Genomic DNA, 19570 nt, shown 5'->3' on the forward strand with positions numbered 1-19570 from the left:
TTTTCTCTAGCATACTACTTAATGAGACAATCACATTCTATTGACATAGTACTGACTTTTTATTGATCCCTATCATGTGGTTTCATTTCTGTAGTATGAGAAAGAGATTAATGGGCCGTTTGGTAACACAGATGAAATGGGTGAAATGAAAAACTTATTGCTTGGTCCTTTAGTGAACAAGTTTTTAAGAGCTGTGGGTTCTTAATGGCTGAAGCTGAAATTGGGTAGATTACTATACCCTTGAATATTTTATTGTTTAATAATCTTATCTTCTAAAAAGACAAAGTAATAAGTCATTTGTTCAAAAACTTCAGCAGTTATCAAACAGTAATAATTTTAGAAAGAGATATTTTTGTACTTAAATTACTCTCTGTTTACTGATAAAAATGTTGCTTTCTGTTTTGGATGTAGAGGCTAGTATGGTTAGGAGCTTTCTTAGGGACCTGGCTACCCTGTCTTTGTACATATCTATAATTGCACTTCTTAATAAAATTCTTGATTACTCATCAAGAAAAGAAAAAAATCCCAACTTTACATGCCTGATAGTTAATTATTCATGTAGAAAAATTTATCAGCTCTTTCTGTATTGCACTTACAGATTTTGCATTACTACTTAAATGTTTGGTACTTTGAAATTTGAAATCCATGTGCATTTCATATTTGTATTCTTGCACTTTTAGGGAGAGCAAAAATCACCTGGAATCATTCCCTTGGCGGTGAAAGATGTTTTTGGAATTATACAAGAGGTAGAGTGATTTTTAATGGGACAGATGATGGTTTTTAATGCACCTCCCCTTCTGTAACTAACATAAGTTGACATATGTCTTAGACTCCTGGGCGGGAATTTCTTCTTCGTGTTTCTTATCTGGAAATATACAATGAGGTCAGCACATTTCTATTTTGATCTTGGTGGCATTTATTTGCTTAATGCTCATGTTTTCTTCCTATTCAACTGAATTTCTCTGTTTCTGTTAAGAACGAGGAAGGTGTTGTTTAATAAAAAGCTGAAAATCCAAAATGATGGTTATAAGTTATTGGCTATGATTCTATTTGTAGACATTTCATTAAAGAAACAGATTTTTGCCCACATTATAGCCACATTTTCATTTACAATTTCCTCGTACTGAATACATGGTTATTGCATATCTGCATCATATTGTTGGAGATTTATGTCTTTCCAGGACCTTGGGAAATGTAGAATTGTTATTTTTGATAGGTAATGGTAATATCTCCTCATAGTTTGGGAATGGTAATGACAATATTTGTAATGGTAAATATTTGGTAGGTGCAGAATTATAAATTAGATTAAGATTACTATATTGGAATGAATTGAGTTAGGCTGAGATCAGTTTGGGCTAAGTAAGCTTGTTCTCTGGATGTGCTTAAGCTGATCTTGGCATGGCCCAACCCCAACCCCAACTAAGTAAGCTTGTTCTCTGGATGTACTATTTTCTAATGTGCTATTATTTAATCTTTAATGTTTAATTCTTTTTTCCAGGTTATTAATGACTTGCTTGATCCCACAGGGCAGAATCTAAGAATACGGGAAGATGCTCAGGTACTTCTTTTTATATGCATATAACATATCATCCCCTGGTTGAAGATGGGGCATTATATCTACTTGACTGAATCCATAAGCGTGTGGATGGTCATTGAGGCAATAAAACAGAACAAGTTGATGATTTCTCATTTCCATCTTCCTTTTCTTAGTTAGAAATATAGCATTAATTAAGAACTTGATTTATTCATGGACATGAAGAGGGTGGAGAAGCTTCAGTGATTTTTGAAATTGGAGGCTGGGCAGTTAAGGTATCTTGAGACTTGAGAGGAGCAAGGAAGTGATAGGTGGTGTTTTTTTTTATGTTTTTTAATTTTTTGATTGGTAACAGGTGGGATTTTATTAATTACTATCAAAAGAACGAATATGTACATGAGGTCCAAGCACCCCAAGATATAGGTTAGGAGTTGCCACTTATCCATTTTAAAGAAATTAGGCAATATGAACATCATGGAACTTACATCCACTAAGATAGCTAGTCTTCTTACATTTACAGTGTATAATATCATACCCCTTAGAATCCCCCCAAAACAACCAACTTTGATTTTATTAACCCCTAATTTGTCTAATCCATCAGCCATATTGTTTGCTGACCTTGGAGTTTGAATGTATGTAGTTCTCAATTCTGCTGCTAGATTTTTTATCTCCCTCATCATATACTGTTTCTCCAAGCTCCAATCTCCTCATTCTTCGACCACCTATAATAATCTGTGCATCCCCTTCTATCAAAATATCCTTGAAGTTCAGAGATTTGGCCAGCTGAAGCCCTTGTACTACTGCCATGGTTTCTGCCATTTTTGAATCACCAGCCTGAATAAACTGCCAATTGGCTTCCCCTCGAATTTCTAAAAATGCCTCCTATACCAGATGTGACTGGGTTGCTAATACTACAGTCATCAACACTCAGTTTGGTTCAATTTGGGTTTGGAGGTGACCAAATTAGACTCTGCACTGTTCTAGATGCGGAGGAACATGACACCTGTTGCCAGTTTGTTATAATGTCGTCAGTTTTGAAGTGTTTGAAGACTTCTAAAGTCATGACCCAATGGATTACTTCTCCTAACATTTTCAATAATCACTTCAACTGAACAGCCTTTTTTTATGTAAGATTTGTGCATTTGTCTCCTCTCATAAGCACTGATGGCTACCCTAGCACACCTCCACAAAATTCTGTCTCTCCTCTTAGGTGGTCAAAACAAGCTGATCAAATTATTTGATGGAGTACATCTGGGCCAAACAGGGAAAAGAAAAAGCCCCAAATACTTGCTGCAAAATGGTGGGAGATTAGCAGGTGGAAAACCGTTTCACTACTTGCTTTTCAAAGAGTGCACACATACAGAAATCCTGCAAATTTTTATTCTTATCTTCTTTTTCTCCTTTAATACCTTATCTATTTCTGACTTGGGCATTAAAACAAGCATTTGGAGTGGGCCTTACTTTGGACAAGTATATCTTATTAGGTCTCTCCCTCACCCTGATTCCTTATTTTTCTTTTCTGTGCCTAGTCTATAGCCTTCTATTTCTCAAATGTCAAATTCTGTTAGTTTTCCTGTTTTCTGAATGTATGGAGTGTTTATGATGGGCAGGGAACTTACGTTGAGGGCATTAAAGAGGAAGTTGTTCTCTCCCCTGCTCATGCCCTTTCTTTGATAGCATCTGGGGAAGGTACTTGAACTTTGTCTGCTATCTCAAAGATGGAATGTTACATTTGTCTAGATGAAAATGTTCATTAAGGTTTCTTTGGAAAATACTCTCTTATTTTTTCTGTGGTTATCTGCCTCATTCCTTGAATGTTTTTTAATAATAAAAGAAAAAATCATAAAAAGAAAAGAAAGTATACAAGAAGCATACAAACTTTGCAAGCCAAGCACCTCCAACAGAAAGCACCTTAGGATTAAACTACAACATTACAATTCAAGCATCTTATTCTTTTTTTAATTGGTAACCACAAAATTTATTAGTGTATAAAGAAATGGTGTACAATATAAATGTGCCAAGCACCCTTTAATGTGATATGCTAGCTTCAACTACCTAACCCCAATATAGATCTCCTAATTACCTTCAATTTTTATGGGGCATGATACCCCAATAAGAACTCTCCTATTTATCCCTTGACTAGCTAATGCATCAGCTAAGCTATTGGCTGATCTTTGGGCCCAACCTCCAGGAAAATATTACCCATAACTCCTTTACCACCAGTTATGTTTCTCCCGAGATATACCTATAAATCTAAGAACCACTGCTGTTATTTTGAGTTGCAATTCCCTTTGTGTTGTTACCTTCATATTATTCCAAGTTTCCAACTTTCTTTTCTTTTGTTGTGCATTGACATTTACTAACATACTTGCGATTTGTAATGTTTTAGCAGAGCACAGGCATGTGGGTTCTAACAACTTTAATTTACTTAGCAGTCGGAGCCACACTATTTTTACTTTGGTAATAATTCCTGATCACCATATTTCAATAAATGTCATTTTTCCATGCTTAGCAATGACAAAGGTTCTGATTCTCATAGCATTGACTGTTTAGTTTTGGTTTTTTTTACTGCCTAATCCAGTAGAATCAAGAAACTTCACAACCAGTTCTTAGTAATTATAAATATAAGGATGGCTCTAGTCTTCTAAAGCCTGATCAAATTGATGCATCCATCTCTGCTGTCATCCTAAATCTTGGATTTTATTGTAGTATGCATCTCCTGAAGTCATTTTTTTTCCAAGATGCAATGTGTATTAAGCAATACTATTCTTTTTAGAGCATTACTAGATGGTATGTATGCCACATCTTTTTCAAGTTTTCTATTGGTGACTAGGTGGGGAAGAGATGCAGTAGAGGGGTTTTGTGTTATCGATGCGAAAAGGAAAGGGGAAAAGATATTTACATGTCCTAATATATATATATATATATATATATTTCTATGTACATATATGTATGGATGTATGTATGAATCAATCAGTCTTTCTATATTTGTGTGTGTGTGTGGGAATGCGTTAGTTGTGATATTTTGATTTCAATTTTGGTGCTTCTTAACCTAAATGTAGATTAATGTACTGGTATATTTTATCGTCAGACTATTGAAAGCAGCCCACATGGTGAAAATCAAGGGGAGGAAGATGTGACCTTGTCTCAATTGGTAATTGGTTCTCATACCACAAACTACTTGCTATATGTCTGTCTTTTTCTTCACATTTCAATATTGAGGTAGTGGTTTTAATGATGTCAACTATTTGTGTTTGTGCATGCTTACACTATTGACTCTCTTTTTCTCTTTTGTTTTCTTTGGGAATAGTGTATTTGGTCCCTTGTATGATTGCTTTCCTTTTTTGCAGAATTTAATTGACCTTGCGGGGTCTGAAAGTTCTAAAACTGAAACTACTGGATTGCGGAGAAAAGAAGGCTCATATATAAACAAAAGCTTGCTTACTCTAGGGACTGTAAGTTGTTGATACTTTTGTTACTTGTGTTTTTTCTTCCTGATAACCTGTGCTCCACAATTATCTTATAATCTAGAACTAGCAGGGCCCTGTGCGATGCATGGGAAAATTAGAAAGTTGCTACACAACCAGGGGATCATCCCCCAAATCCATAAATCCCCCCAACCCTAGTGTAAGCTGGATTCAATCCTAAGCCTCTACTACAACCATCAGGAGACCTTACCAATCAACCACTTGACACTTCGGCATGGGATGTTTAAAACTAAATTAATAAATAATCTTTATTTATTGTCGTTTTTTTTTTGATAAGTAAAAATTCTTTAATGGTTCATTAAACCAGTAAAGATAAGCAACTGTTACAAGCTTCCCTGATGGAGGCACGAGGTGCAGAACTGCAGCCTAACTCATAAAGAAAAAAAACAGCACAAGAATTACAACTGAGCCCAACACAACTGATCCCTAGTTACCTATTGCTTAGCTAATGAATCAGCCAGAGCATTAGCCTCCCTCCCCACCCATTGTATAATCAAAACTCATCTGCTGTGTTTTTTTTTTTTTTTTGATGAATAACCATCTGAACTCTTCATTTCGTCTTGATAGCACCAAATCACTGAATCCAGGTCTTTTAGCCAGCCCACCACCACCTTGGAATCCCCTTCAATCACCAGGTTTTCCATGTTCATCTCTTTTGCAATCTGAACACCTTGTAGGACTGCAAACAGTTCAGCCCTTATGGAGTTTTCATTCCCCACCGGTCCTGAAAAAAAGTGCTACCAGATTCCCTTCCCTATCTCTTATGACCCCTCCAATTCCAGAAGTACTCCCATTAAAATTTAATTTCAAGAAACCTTCACCAGGAGGTACCCATATCAACCTTGTTTTAGCGTTTTGTACTGAATTAGTAGCCACTGACAACCGGTCCCTCCAAATATCATCAAAGGAGAACTGTCTAAACAGATCCAAAGTTAGTAGCCAATGTATAACATTGGTCAATACACAGTCCATAATTTCTTGTTTGCTTCTTTGCTTCTCTTGGAAGATCCTAGCATTTCTTTCCTCCCATAAGGTCTAAATCACTGATGCTCTAGTGCATCTCCACATTATTCTTCCCCTTCTCTTTGGCCACACAAAGGTAGATGGATCAAACAGTATCTTAATCTCCATTGGCATGTTCCACCTGCACCCTAACAAAGAGAAAAACCAATCCCAAATATCTGTAACAAAGGAACAAGAGATCAATAAGTGGTAACAAGATTCACCATCAGATTTACATAGAGTGCACCAGTTTGGAGAAATACACAAAAAGGCCTCTTCTTTTGGAGTAATCCAGAGTATTAACTTTCCCATGAGCCACTTCCCAACTAAAAGCATTAATTTTAGGAGGAATCGGTTGGCACCAAACTTCCTTTGTAAGAAAGGAAAGAGGGATAGGGGACTGATAAAGAGCATTAAAAAAAGAGGCACAGGAAAGGAGACCTTTAGAATTTGGGCACCAAACCCTTCTATCCAGATTTGGAGGCTCTAAGCAGACTCTTCAAGAGCAACAAAAACTCTCACAAATAGGTGACTTCATCCCTCAATCCCCTTCAAAACCCAAAATCCCATTTATGACCCAAAGGCAAAATAGGAGGGGTTAAAACAATTGTACAAGGAGATGGAATATAGAGAAGGAAACAAATCCTTTAGAGGCTGGTCACTCAACCAAATGTCTTCCCAGAAGCGAATTAAATTACCTGAATAGACATCATACCTGATAAACCTGAGGAAATGAGGAAGGACGCTATGGATTGCTTTCCAAGGTGCTGCTAAAGTAGCCCAATGTGATACACCAGCATCCCAACTACTCCCGGTCTTCCATGAATATGGTCCAGAGTAGCTCAACTTTTTGAGGTGGAAAGCTGTTGTCAAGGATTAGTAGTGGAGTTTATAAATGGTTGGAGGGTGGACGGTTTGAGCAAAGAGGAAAATTGATCTGGAACATAGTCTCAGCAGTGGTGTTTTGGTGCTTATGGCAGGGGAGAACACAAGAATCTTCAAAAATATGAGTAGCTCTTCAGATTCTGTTTTTCAGAAAATTTTGGGAAAAATGCATTCCTGGCTTATGGGCCATTTGCACTTTAAGAATACAAGTTTCAGTTCCCTTTTTGCATATGAAAATCTTTTTTTTTTTTTATTTATTTTAAACAGGGTGGGGGGTATAGTGCTGCCAGGGAAGTTTTTTGATCAGTCTCTGTGTACATCATCTTGTTGTATATGTTTGGTTTTCTTGATATGATTCTTGCTTTACCTTGTCTCAAAAAAAAAAAAAGAAAAAAGTTGAGCGCTGTTCACCCCTTGTTTATCCAATTTATCAACCACAGATTTTTTTTTGGAGAGGTAAAGTAAAATTATATTAATAAAAAAAGGTATACAAGTATGTCAGTTCACTTTACAAAAAGATTCTGTACATATGAACACAATTAAGAGCCCCCAAATAAGTCAATGGCCAGAAAAGAAGACAAAAAGGTTGTTTTTAAAATGTAAGTTGATGCTCAACCATCCTCTGAGGTCTTCAACAATTTGATTGATCAGCACCTCTTCCTGAGACTGTTTTTGGTCGAAAATACTCCTGTTCCTTTGCCCCATAGCACAGGCAGGGGAATAGCAGACCATAGAATCCGCCCCTTATTCATTCCTCCAAGTTTCGAACTTTCAAGATGGTATTTGACTGAGTTAGCCAGTTAAGCATGCAGCTTTGAAGAAAAAATGTGACCAGATTCTGGTGGAGAAACTACAGTGGATGAACAAGTGATTAAATGACTGTTTCTTTGTTTCATGGAGCACACATGATGTCAGGCAAGATCAAACCTTTTCTGATCAGCATATCCTTTTGAGGCACCTCCTGATAATTCCTTCTAAAAGAAGGTATCCAGCCACTGAGTCACTGTGGCTAACATAAGAAGCAGCCACTGAAACCTTTGTCAGAAGCCATTGAAAGCAGATCTGGGAAAACTTCCTTAAGGGGCAAGTTTGTGCACCAATTGTGTTTCCAAAACTTCAACCCGTTACCTGCCCCTACCTTGTATTTGATCCCCTTGAGAAAATGAGGATAAGCTTTGTAGATCCCTCTCCATACTCCATAGCCATATGGATGATCAGATTTAGCTGCATCCCAGCCATTGTTTTTGGTAGAAATCAGCAGAAATATAAAAAATTATAGAAAGAGAAGAAAGGAAGAATTTGTGAGAGAAGAGAAGAAGAAGAGAAAGAATGGAGAAAAGGAAGAGAAGCCAATAATGCTGGCTGCCCTCTCCCATTAGCTTTTATATTTTAAATATAAAACAAGTACAAAGATATATGCCCTCAATAGGGTGGCTGGTGCTGACAACTCAAAAAAGAGAGATGAACTACTGCTTAAGTAACTTCTAACCAATAGACTGTGGTCCCAACAAGCTAACTAAACAAAACAAATAAGCAAAAACAAACTATTAATTGCAAAACAACAAAAAATCCTCAACATCCCCCTCAAGTTGGGAGTAAATGTCACACATTCCCAACTTGCCTTGATCATGTTCAAGCTTGCTCTTTGTAACTCCCTAGGTAAAGACATTAGCCATCTGTGAATAAGAAGAGGCATATGGTAGGCAGACTTTTCCAGTTGTTTCCGATTTTATAAAGTGTCTATCAACTTCAATGTACTTAGCACCCAACTCCAGGTCAAAAACAAAGAGTCCAACCTGACTAGGACTCTTCCCCTCACTCTAGTTCTTCCTGATTTTGATGCCAAATCACAAATCACCCTCCTGATGACTGAATCCCACAAAAAAATCCAAGAATTGGGCAATCTATAGATAATCAATCAGCTCTCTATTCCTTCATGCAGTTGGCTGATCTAGGGCTGCATGAATCAGCTTCAAGAAAGCCTAACTAGGATTTGGTAACAAGTAGAAATCAGCCGAAATATAAAAACATTATAGAAAGAGAAGAAAGAAAGGAAGAATTTGTGATAGAAGAGAAGAAGAAGAGAGAGAATGGAGAAAAGGAAGAGAACCGAATGCTCACTCCTTTAAGTAAAAAACAAGTACGAAGACATATATGCCCTTTAATGAAATTCGATTTTAACCGAAATGACCGAAAACCGAACAAAAAATTTTGGTTTTCCTATAATTCGGTTTTGGTTTGGTTTTCACTTTTTAATTTTGGTTTATTTGGTTAATCTGAAATGCTCACTCCTTTACTTGACTATCTATTTAGTATTTGCAATACCATGTATTGCTTGCCATGGGGTTGTATTGGAGATCATTGTTAATTGAATTAGCTTGAGCACTCTTATAGCCTGATGAACAGTCATTTATTAATTGTACATTCTTGCAGGTGATTTCTAAATTAACAGATGGCAAGGCTACACATATTCCTTATCGAGATTCAAAACTTACCCGTTTGCTACAGTCTTCTCTTAGTGGTCACGGAAGAATTTCTGTAAGTATATTTCGTTAAGGCTATATTTAAATATTGGTAAACCAAAATGCCACTGGAATTATCTGCTTCAAGTTGCATTTGATTTATCTTTCTGTGTCATGGGAATTAACTAGTTCCTGCAGAACAAATAGAGAATTGAAAAGATAGAAAAAGAAACTTTCTGTTGTCCAATGTTTAGCTCCATGGACATGGACATGATCATGGTTTTACATCTTGGTTGAAGCCTTAAGGCAAGACTTCCCTGGATTTCTTAATGTATTAGTGCTAATAGGTTTTTTGTTTGTTTGGTTCATTTGAGTATGTTTGAATGAAGAATGTCACAGATCTGATACACAAGCTACACAGTTCTGACTGTGTAGTTTTTTTGCGGATGGGTTGGCCAAGCAAGGGGTGAATAGGGAGTTGATCTTTTGGGCTAATTTTTAGTTTTCTTTCATTGTATTCTGTTAATGGGGAGCTAAGATATTTTATCTCCCCTCTTGTATCCATAATCTCACTTTTTTCTTATTGTTAATGAAGCTGTTGTTATTGATAAAAAAAGAAAAAACTACACAGTTCTGACATGAACAATCAAATACTTTGGTTTGTAGATTTATTTCTAAACAAGAACAAAAGGCCAAAAAAACGAAAGAAAATCTGGTGTAGGAAAATATTTATTTTGGGAGCTTGCATTATTTGCATTATTTTTCTTCTAGTTCTTTCCTTCTTGCCCGACTTAAAGCTAGGAAAGGAAGCACAACTTGCTTGGACTTGAAGATAGTTTTAAGGATAAGGTGGCAAGATTGCTTATTTAAGACCTGCCTGCAAGGCTGTGCTAAAAATAGACATCATCATTTATATTTTGTTAGAAGGACTCCCTTTAGAAATTAAGCCAAATAAGAAGATTAAAAATAATATAAAGAGGTAGTTGTACAATGTATAACGTGTCTCATTTATATGAATTTGGGTCCACCGGTAATTGACTTTCACTGAGGAGATTGGGAAAAATCAGCATAAATGTTTTGTAATGATTTGGCTTTTAGAGCATCCAGTATGGCTTTTCTCTTTTGCAGTCCAAATTAATATAGTGATTGTAAAAGGTTGCAATTATCAAATCATGCTGATTTTGGCCTTTGCAATCTCTTAGGTGTGATCCATTCAGTGATTTGCCATGAGAAACATGTTTTTGATGCAAGGTTCCAGATTGGGGTTATTTCTTGTAGCTCCAGTCTCAAGATATATGCACATGTAAAAATTAGATCTATATACTTACAACACTGTACATATATTATTATGTAATATCAAAATTATTCTACACAACCTGTGTTAGGTGAACTCGGTGCAAGGTCTTCAATTTTGGGATATCATATGAATGGTTTTTATTGAACAGAAGTCATCTTATTTATGTTTCACTGTGACCTTAAAGTTTCAGATGTGTAAGCTTTTGCTGCTTGCCATTGAATTCTTGTATTTTATGACAAATTTTTCTTTTCATTATATTATTTGTTCTTAAGGCTCAGTTCCGGAAGAGTACAAATACAAATATGTACAGTGCAAAAGCATGTATTTTGTATTTCTAAACCTTGTTTTGCACTGTACATATTTGTATTTGTACTCCCAGACTGAGCCCAAGTGTCTGGTGATGCTTATTTAATGATTTCATACAATCATAATAGATTTTCAGAGTTTCCATAATTTTTCAATAATCATAATACAATGTTTATATCAACTTAAACAAAATGGACTTTGGAGGTTGATTGTGGAGAGGAATTTTGATGATGCTAAGTTGCTAACCATGACACAAACCTGATACAGCACAAGTCAAGTAATTCTTGTGGAGATGCAGATATAACAATTAACAAAAATGACATTCTTCATTGAATCCTTTTTCATGAAAACTGATGTTATGTGTCAAATCTAATGAGACATGTTCTTTAACAATGTCTTTTTTTGACTTCTCCTTTGTAGCTTATCTGTACCGTGACACCTGCATCTAGTAATAGTGAAGAGACGCACAATACATTAAAATTTGCACATAAGTGCAAGCATGTGGAGATTAAAGCTTCTCAAAATAAGGTAAGGTTTGCAGATTAATATAGTGTTTTGAGTGAAGGCAATTGATTAATTAATTTCTACATTTTGCACTGTTAGATTATGGATGAGAAGTCTCTCATTAAGAAGTATCAGCGGGAAATTTCCAGCTTAAAGCAAGAGCTCCAGCAATTAAAGCGTGGTATGATGGAAAACCCATATTTGGTTTCATCCAACCAAGAAGATCTGCTTAATTTAAAGCTTCAGGTTTGTGCAAATAATGATAGCAGATGATGCTTTTTTAGTTATTGCAGAATTTTTTTCTTACAATTTTATTTTTATTTTTTATCTTTAAGGGGCCATTACTTGGTGCAGTGGAAAAATTTTGGCCTGACAAGGGTGAGCATGCTGGTTTGAGTTTGAAAGTGGCCACTTTGTGCAAAAAATGCCAAAGATGGGGTCGGTATTCGGTGCATGCTTCCCGAGACCCTTGATGGCTTGGGCTAAAATTGGGCGGTGGTCCTTTTAACATTTTTTTGTAATGAGCTGAAGTTGTATCTAAGATTAAGAAAATGAGTTTAGTGGTCAATACAAGATCCAATGTAGTTTCATGATAGTCCAGTAACTATTTGTGGTACTTTATGCTTTCAGCTTGACCCCTAAACCTCCATCTTGAACATATGCAACAAGCAGTATGAATTATATGGTTTCTATTGTTATTTGCCTTATTACATTCATGATAAATTCTTTATTTTTATGTATTTGTTTTAAATGATCCAAAAGCTCGAAGCTGGTCAAGTCAAATTGCAGTCCAGATTGGAAGAGGAGGAACAAGCTAAGGCAGCTTTGATGGGAAGAATTCAAAGGTTGACAAAGCTAATATTGGTTTCCACAAAAAATACAATATCATCAAGTATTCCTGAGAAGGCTGGCCATAGAAGAAGGCACTCCTTTGGAGAAGATGAGGTCTTTGTCTGTGCTTTTTCATATTTTGAACTAATAGCTGTACGATAGATAAAAGAATTTATCTATATTATCTATATTTGACAATTTTGATGTCTTTTCTATCTTAACCTAACTAAATCAGTCAGTGCTAATATTTTCTCATTGATTATCTTTTGTACTAAATTATGCCTTTTATGCAGCTCGCATATTTGCCAGATAGAAAACGGGAATACATGATTGATGAGGATGCAGGTAGCCTTGATTCAGAGTTTTCAGCAGAAGGAAGATGTGATGCCAGTAATCTGGATGAGTTGGTTAAGGATGACAGAAAGAATAGAAAGCGCGGAATGCTTGGCTGGTTTAAGCTGAAGGTAATTTTCTTCCTTTTTTTTCTTTGGAATTTGGGTTGCAAATGGGAAAGTTAGATAACAGAAGTTATAAAAAAAAGAGTTAGATAATAGAAATTGAAAGAAGAAAGGATAGGAAAAGGAGTTTAGGTATATACTAGCTGGCATCTCCTTGTGATCTTATTTATAGTCTTTCTAATTAATAGCCAGAAGCTTTACTAATGAATTAACAGTAAAGAGTAGAGTTGGCCAGGCTCCATAGAGAGTGAAACAAGACAACAATGCCTCAACATCAAGTGGATATTGGTGATTCAGTACAGGAAGAGATACCAACGGTATTACAAGCAACAAAACTTCAAGAAGATCAAGATAGAGTGGGGTTCCAAGACTCTAGCAAGCTGGCAGAAGAGCAAAAGTCAAGGAGTTTGTGTCTATAGTAGACAAACCATAAGGGAAACCAAATGTCTTGTAAAGGAGGTGGAAGCAATATTTAAGTTGATGAAAACAATGGAAAATGGTGTATCAGATATGCTAGCTAAGTTAGGGACTAATAGGGAATGGCTTCCTGGGTGGTTATGTGAGTTTTAATGGAAAGGGTTAGGTTGGTTTCCAGCCAATAGCAGGGGATGTGAGGCATGTTGTACATAATATTCTCTATTGAAATTTATAAAATCACACAGTTACCAATCAAAGAATTTGGTAATCTGTGCTAAGAAGAACATATGACCAAGTGATTAGGCAAACTCCCCCTCCCCCAAATTTTCTTTTGATTTGCACTATATATTAAGGCTTTAATTATTTGTTTTTTTTAGCCTGTGGGTTGTTGTGATTAATGTATTTTCAGAATGCTTTCATAGTCATGCTAAATCATGTTTTTCCTTTTCATCTTATTGAAGCAATGGTTTACTTTTATGAACTCCAACTGATATAACTTGTGAATGTGCAATTATGCACATTCAATGGCTTACAATGCAGAAGCCTGAGCACCTTAATGGATTATCACCTATTGTTGATAGTGAAAGTTCTGCTAGTGGATCACCTGCATCATCACGGCCATTGCAACATAAAATTCAATTGGGGGACATGAAAGAGGGGAGGAGAAAATCAGTGAGTAGAAGGGGTGATGATCATCCAATTATTGATTCATTTCCAGAAAGAACCCAAGCAGGTGACTTATTTAGTGCAACTGTTAGAGGGCGCCGTTTGCCACCAGTAAGAGATAACTCCTAAATATTATTTTCCCATTACTTCATATTGTGGCACTGATAGAAGCATGTTAAGAGGAAAAACATTTAATATTCCTATCTTACATGCTCTTGATTTTATTATTATTATTATTATTATTATTATTATTATTTGGGTATGGATGTGTTTCCTCGTTTAATATGTGAAATTAGACTCTCGTGCATTTTAGTTTTCTCATTGCATATTGTCGTGGATGTTGGGCTTGGCTTTACGAAGTTTTTTTTCCTCCTTTCTTTCTTTTTGTCCCATGAACTAATATAGTTAATAGAATTCATGTGGAGAAAGTGAATCGTTGCTTGAAGGTTGAAGACGATGGGAGGGAAAGGTTAAGGGGTAATGAGGTAATTTTGAGAGAGATTGAGGTGTTAACTAAGAGGCATGTGGAGGGAGATGGAGAGGAAGGTTCAGATGGCTGTGTTCAGATGGCTGTGATTGGGAGTGGGGACCACTCTTCAATTTTGAAAAAAAAAGGGTACTAAAGAATGATGGTTGTCTTGATAAAGGTCATTAAAGGGAGAGGCTTCAAGTTTAAGCGTTTGTCCTGATGAGAAGAAAAGGCATTTCGAAAGGTCAAAAAGGAAAGGTTGAAGACTGGGTTTGGGTGGTGGTGAGATATGATAGCAGTGGAAAGAAGAACTTGGTTTTGAAGGTTGCAGTGGATTGAGATGGTCCTGAGAAGCTTTTAAGCTCTGATTGCCACAACTATAGCTTGTAATTTCGATATTGGTGAATGTTTCACCATATAGAATTGAATAAATTTTGGAGATATTTTACTAATTTTGCTAAGATATTTGGAAAATCTAAAAAGTCAAGAAAATTAGTTAACATATCTTCAAAAGATCATTAGAAGAAATCAAGGAAATCAAGGTTTGAAATTTTGTAACATATCGGTTTGTATATGTTGTGCTTCACTAAAGGTTTGATATGAGGAGCATATAGAATTTTTATGTTCCATTTCTTTTTGTCAATATCGAGCTGATACAGACCTGTATCGGGCTCGGATTGGCCGATATAGACCCAAAATGGTATATGCTATATGTATCAGCCAATACAATGCAAATTTAATATTTTCTCTCACTTCTCAATTTCAAATTTATTTCCCTCTTTCCCTCTCAATTTTAGTAACTTTTCAAATTCAAATTTAATTCACATCACCCTTAATTAAGTGTTACATTTAATGACACCATAGTTTTCAAGGCACCAAGGTGAACCTAGGCGTCAAGGGAGCACTTAGTTGCTTGGTTGCCTAGGCGTGCCTAGGCATTGCTTATGTCTAAAAAAGTAGAACAAAAAGGGGTATTTTTTCCATTGGAATAGAAGTAAAATAAGGGCAGAGTCCCTATTCTTGTCTTAGAATAAAGAAAGCATGAAAGAAAAATCTCAAAAATGATTGCACTGAATTCACTCTCACTCACTCATCCAATCTCTGAGACGATTAAGTAGTTTGGAGCTCTTAGCTGTTGTGTTGCCCAGATAGATATAATCAATAATGACTTTATCTAGAGCTCTAGCTTCATCTGTTGTGCGCTTGTTTCATGGACAAGGCTGTAGGTGATTGTCTCCTTACATGTAAAATAGCGATTTTATGCATTAAGATGGAGTAAGGAACCATAATCAACCAAGTTTCATAGACAAGGCTGTAGATGGTTATCTCCTTACATGTGTTTCAATATGAGGCAAGGAAGAAAAGAAAGAAAAAAATAAGGGAAGAAAGAAAGGAGTGAGAGGAATAGAAAGAATATAGTCCTCCATCTTATGTAGGAGGGACAAAGAATATCATAGTGAAAGGGGTGTAGGAAGAAAACCCAATTCCCTACCTTCCTCTTCCTTTTTTTATGCTCTTCACACCAATCTTCTTCTCTTCTCTTCCTACTTGCTTCTTTGTGCTAGAAATCTTGCAGATAAACTAGTATTAGCCAACAAAATGGCATTAGGCCCTCTCCTTGTAGGAGAGGGGTTTATATTAGAGGAGGGAGGTGGTTAACTAACTCCCCACCCCTCTCTTCTTAGGATGCCAAGTGTCACTCCACTTAAAATGGGTTAAGGAGGGAGAAAACTCTTCCTTCCTAGGGTGACATGTGTCCCCCCGCCCCCCACTTAAAGTGGTTTAAGGAGGGAAGATAACTCCCTCTTCTTAGGGTGACATGTGTCACCCACTTAAAGTGGTTAGAGGAGGGAAAATAACTCTCCCCTAGGGTACATCTGTCCCCCCACTTCAAGTGGCTAAAGGAGGGAAAATAGCCCTCTTGTTAGAGTAAGACAAGTGGAATCCCCTTTATAAATAAATGGGACACCTCATAAGATTGTTAATTAACATAAATTTAATTTTTTTAGGGCTTGTTGCCCCATTAAATGGGCTTTATTACAGGCTCGTTAAATGCTTATTGCACTATAAATAAGGTCCAATTAACTCAGGGCCTGTTCATTAAACTGGGCTGCATGCCCTTTCTTTCCTAAATTGTTTCAGCCCACCCATAGGACTGACTGGGCTTAAAAGGTCAGGTTGGAAAGAAAGCCCTTTTTTCTCTTTTTTTAAGCTGTGATTGGGAGTAACTTAATAACATGCTCCCAGTCCAGCAAAATTAGGGACTTAACATCAACTATCTCTGGTCATTATAGGATCTACTTTAACTCTTTTTTTGATAGGTAATAGCAGATCAATGGGAGTTTTATCAAATAGTAGTGATGAAAGTTAAAAAAAAAAGAATGTGAATCCTCTTAGACAGTTGGGATTGACACAAAACGTCCTCATCATAGGGGTGAAATCCAATGAACAAGGTAATATATCATTATGTGGGAGAGCAAACTGGTAAGAACCATCTCAAGATGGATGCTTCCCAATATATCTTGGATCTTCCCACCACATATCATGCAAACTATTAGCAAAGGAGTTGGCAAATCTCCAAATCCAGTTAAATGAGATGTTTGTTCTGAATGCTATCTTGCTTCACTGGTGAGATGATGCTGGAGTTGTGGACCCTGAACAGTCTCTGAACCATTGAGCTACCACCATTGCCTTCCATTGCTACCTGCTTGGCACCTTGTGAAAACATCAAAAGAGACCCTGGTGAGAGGATTTTGAATTTTTGACTCTTCTTTGGTTGGGCCTCCTGAGCCAATGGTTCTGCATAGGCTGACACAATTGATGTGGAGTTTGTGAGTTGTCATAATCTTTCTAGTGGAAAAGTATAATGCTGTGTCATATGTATCTAATGGACAGTAGGGACGATCATTTCTATCCCAGCCTGGTCTGCAACATATGTTTATTATGTGTGCGTATTTATATTATGTATTATATACAAATATTACTATATAATACACATATCATATATGATATTATATTATATTAAGTCAAGGTTCAAAGTATCAGTACAGTCTGATATGATGAATTGGGTGTATCAGGTTTTTATTAACATGCTTTTATTTCTTTTAGTTTCTTTTCCAAACATGTTCGGGGGGGGGGGGGTGTAAAAGGCCTGGCTACCCCTTGAAACAGGTCTTACCCTGAAACTCCCTCTATTTTGCGTATCAGTGACCCACTGATATGACACACTACGAAATTTGAACCTTGTATTAACTATTAAGTTTACCATATTATATAATATAACAATGCTACTATATTGTGAAGTTGTAGGCCCAGAAGCCCAGCCCAATCCGGACTGGCCTGGCCCATTGTTGCTCCTAAGGCTCAGTTTGGAAAGAATACACATACAAAATAATACAAAATGCAAGGTTTTGTACTCTACATATTTGTATTTGTACTCTTTCCAAATTGAGCCTAATGGACAGTACAATGCTGATGATGTCAATAAATGCCTCTTTTGATGGGTCTGTGTCTGAGAAGATTCTAGCATTACAGAATTGCTTTCCATGCATCTCTAATAGAATCTTCCCTCTTTTTATGGAGGGGGATAGGAAAGAATCACCAAAAGCTTGAGGATGTTGGAAAGTGATGTCCATTTGACATCAAACAAATGTACAAAGTGTCCCCATATTGTTGTAGAATAAGTGGAAGTGGCAAAGAGACAATAGTGGTCTTGTCATGGGTCCCCATGTATCTCTTTTCACCTTAATCTTTTATCACTCATTTAACTTCCCTAAGTCTTTCAAGGATGTTCACTATTGAGATGATTGAATCAAGTCAATCTCATGTTTTACTCTTTTATTGTGGGTTATTGTTTTTGTTATATCGTTTAATGCATATACCTACTTATTGATGTATTTGAACTACCAATTTGGATGAATTGACTAAACACATTCGGGAGGTTCCATGGTGCATGTTGTTTGCTGATGGCATCGCTTTAAAGTTATAAAACCTTTTTTATAGGGATTGAGAATTTAGGACCCTGATATGGACTTGTTTGGGCTTGCCTCAAGGGGCTTGGTTGGGGGTCCGGGAGCAGAGCCCCTGGTCCAGCTGCTAAGCACAAAAAAATGAAAAAGAAAAAAAATGCACATTTTTTCAAAAGGCACATGCCTGTACTGATGCGCAAGGCATACCCTAAGATGGAGGATTTTGTTTGCATGCTGCTGGCCTTCCACTGCTAAGTTATTGTGGCATGCGCTTTGAGGATGAAGAAAGTGCCAAATACCTTTTTCTTCATTGTTATGTGATGATATTGTCTTGGATTCTTCCTTGTCTTACTCAGATGGAGGTGGAGTGTTCCTGTGAGCCCCATGAATTCTGGGAGACTTGGTTGATCCAAGGTTCTTGTTTTTGTATTTTATGAAAGATAGTAGAGTTGGGCAGTTCACTATATATTGAGGACTACTCATCGGGATTAAAAGATCATCTCTGGCGAATTTTCTGGGAAGAGTCCTGAGGTTTTGTGCAGAGTTTGTCTAGCTTCTTACAGATTAAATGCTAATGCTGAAGGATAACTGGTTGATTTTGGGAAAATTTGGGATGATATCCTTGGGGATCTAATTCTTGTGCACTTTTTATTTAGTTTCGGAGGTTGTTTCAACTTCTTCTACTACATATTTCTATGCCACTATATCCTTAATGAAGGTTCTTTCCATTACTGATAAAACAACATTTTATTTGCATTTACAAGTGAAACAATTAGTATGTTCAATTCAGCAGGTTGTATGTGTTCAGTGACTTAAACCTGATATCAGACCAATATAAATAGGTGTTTCATCATATTCAGCTATCGAAGTATAGATGTGATTGCTTGTCTTCTCCTTCTAATTCAGACTGGGACCACTATTACGGATCAAATGGATCTACTCCGAGAGCAAGTGAAAATGTTAGCTGGGGAGGTAGCCTTGTGTACTAGCTCTTTGAAAAGATTGTCAGAGCAAGCAGCCAGCAATCCTGAAGATACAAATATTCGGGCATGCAAATGACCTCAAACTTCTATTCATTTCTCATGCTTTCTATAAGTTTAAACTACTGGTAGTAATTAATGATTGGGTTTGTTATAATAGGAGCATATGCAGAAGTTGAAGGATGAAATCAGTGAAAAGAAGCTTCAAATGCGTGTACTTGAGCAACGGATGCTTGGTTCAATTGAGACAACTCCAAATACATCAAATAGCATTGAAATGTTTCAGGTAACTAAACTATAAAA

At 36.6% G+C, this 19570-nt stretch overlaps 1 protein-coding gene across 2 annotated transcripts in view; it reads left to right on the plus strand.

The window, feature by feature from the left end:
* LOC104605789 (P-loop containing nucleoside triphosphate hydrolases superfamily protein) overlaps positions 1-19570 on the plus strand; it is a 49277-nt gene that overhangs the window by 18766 nt on the left and 10941 nt on the right. For both annotated transcript variants that reach the window (XM_010270681.3, XM_088896031.1), the window contains exons 5-19: positions 681-746; positions 830-883; positions 1499-1558; positions 3145-3223; positions 3927-3994; positions 4626-4688; positions 4885-4989; positions 9343-9447; positions 11395-11502; positions 11578-11724; positions 12241-12423; positions 12603-12773; positions 13725-13961; positions 19194-19334; positions 19428-19553. In XM_010270681.3, the coding sequence (XP_010268983.1) occupies positions 681-746; positions 830-883; positions 1499-1558; positions 3145-3223; positions 3927-3994; positions 4626-4688; positions 4885-4989; positions 9343-9447; positions 11395-11502; positions 11578-11724; positions 12241-12423; positions 12603-12773; positions 13725-13961; positions 19194-19334; positions 19428-19553 (1713 nt within the window). The remainder of the gene's footprint in view (positions 1-680; positions 747-829; positions 884-1498; positions 1559-3144; positions 3224-3926; positions 3995-4625; positions 4689-4884; positions 4990-9342; positions 9448-11394; positions 11503-11577; positions 11725-12240; positions 12424-12602; positions 12774-13724; positions 13962-19193; positions 19335-19427; positions 19554-19570) is intronic.

Source organism: Nelumbo nucifera, chromosome 1 (genome assembly GCF_055504915.1).
Source record: "Nelumbo nucifera cultivar China Antique chromosome 1, China Antique-T2T, whole genome shotgun sequence".
In the NCBI taxonomy this organism is placed as follows: Eukaryota; Viridiplantae; Streptophyta; class Magnoliopsida; order Proteales; family Nelumbonaceae; genus Nelumbo; species Nelumbo nucifera.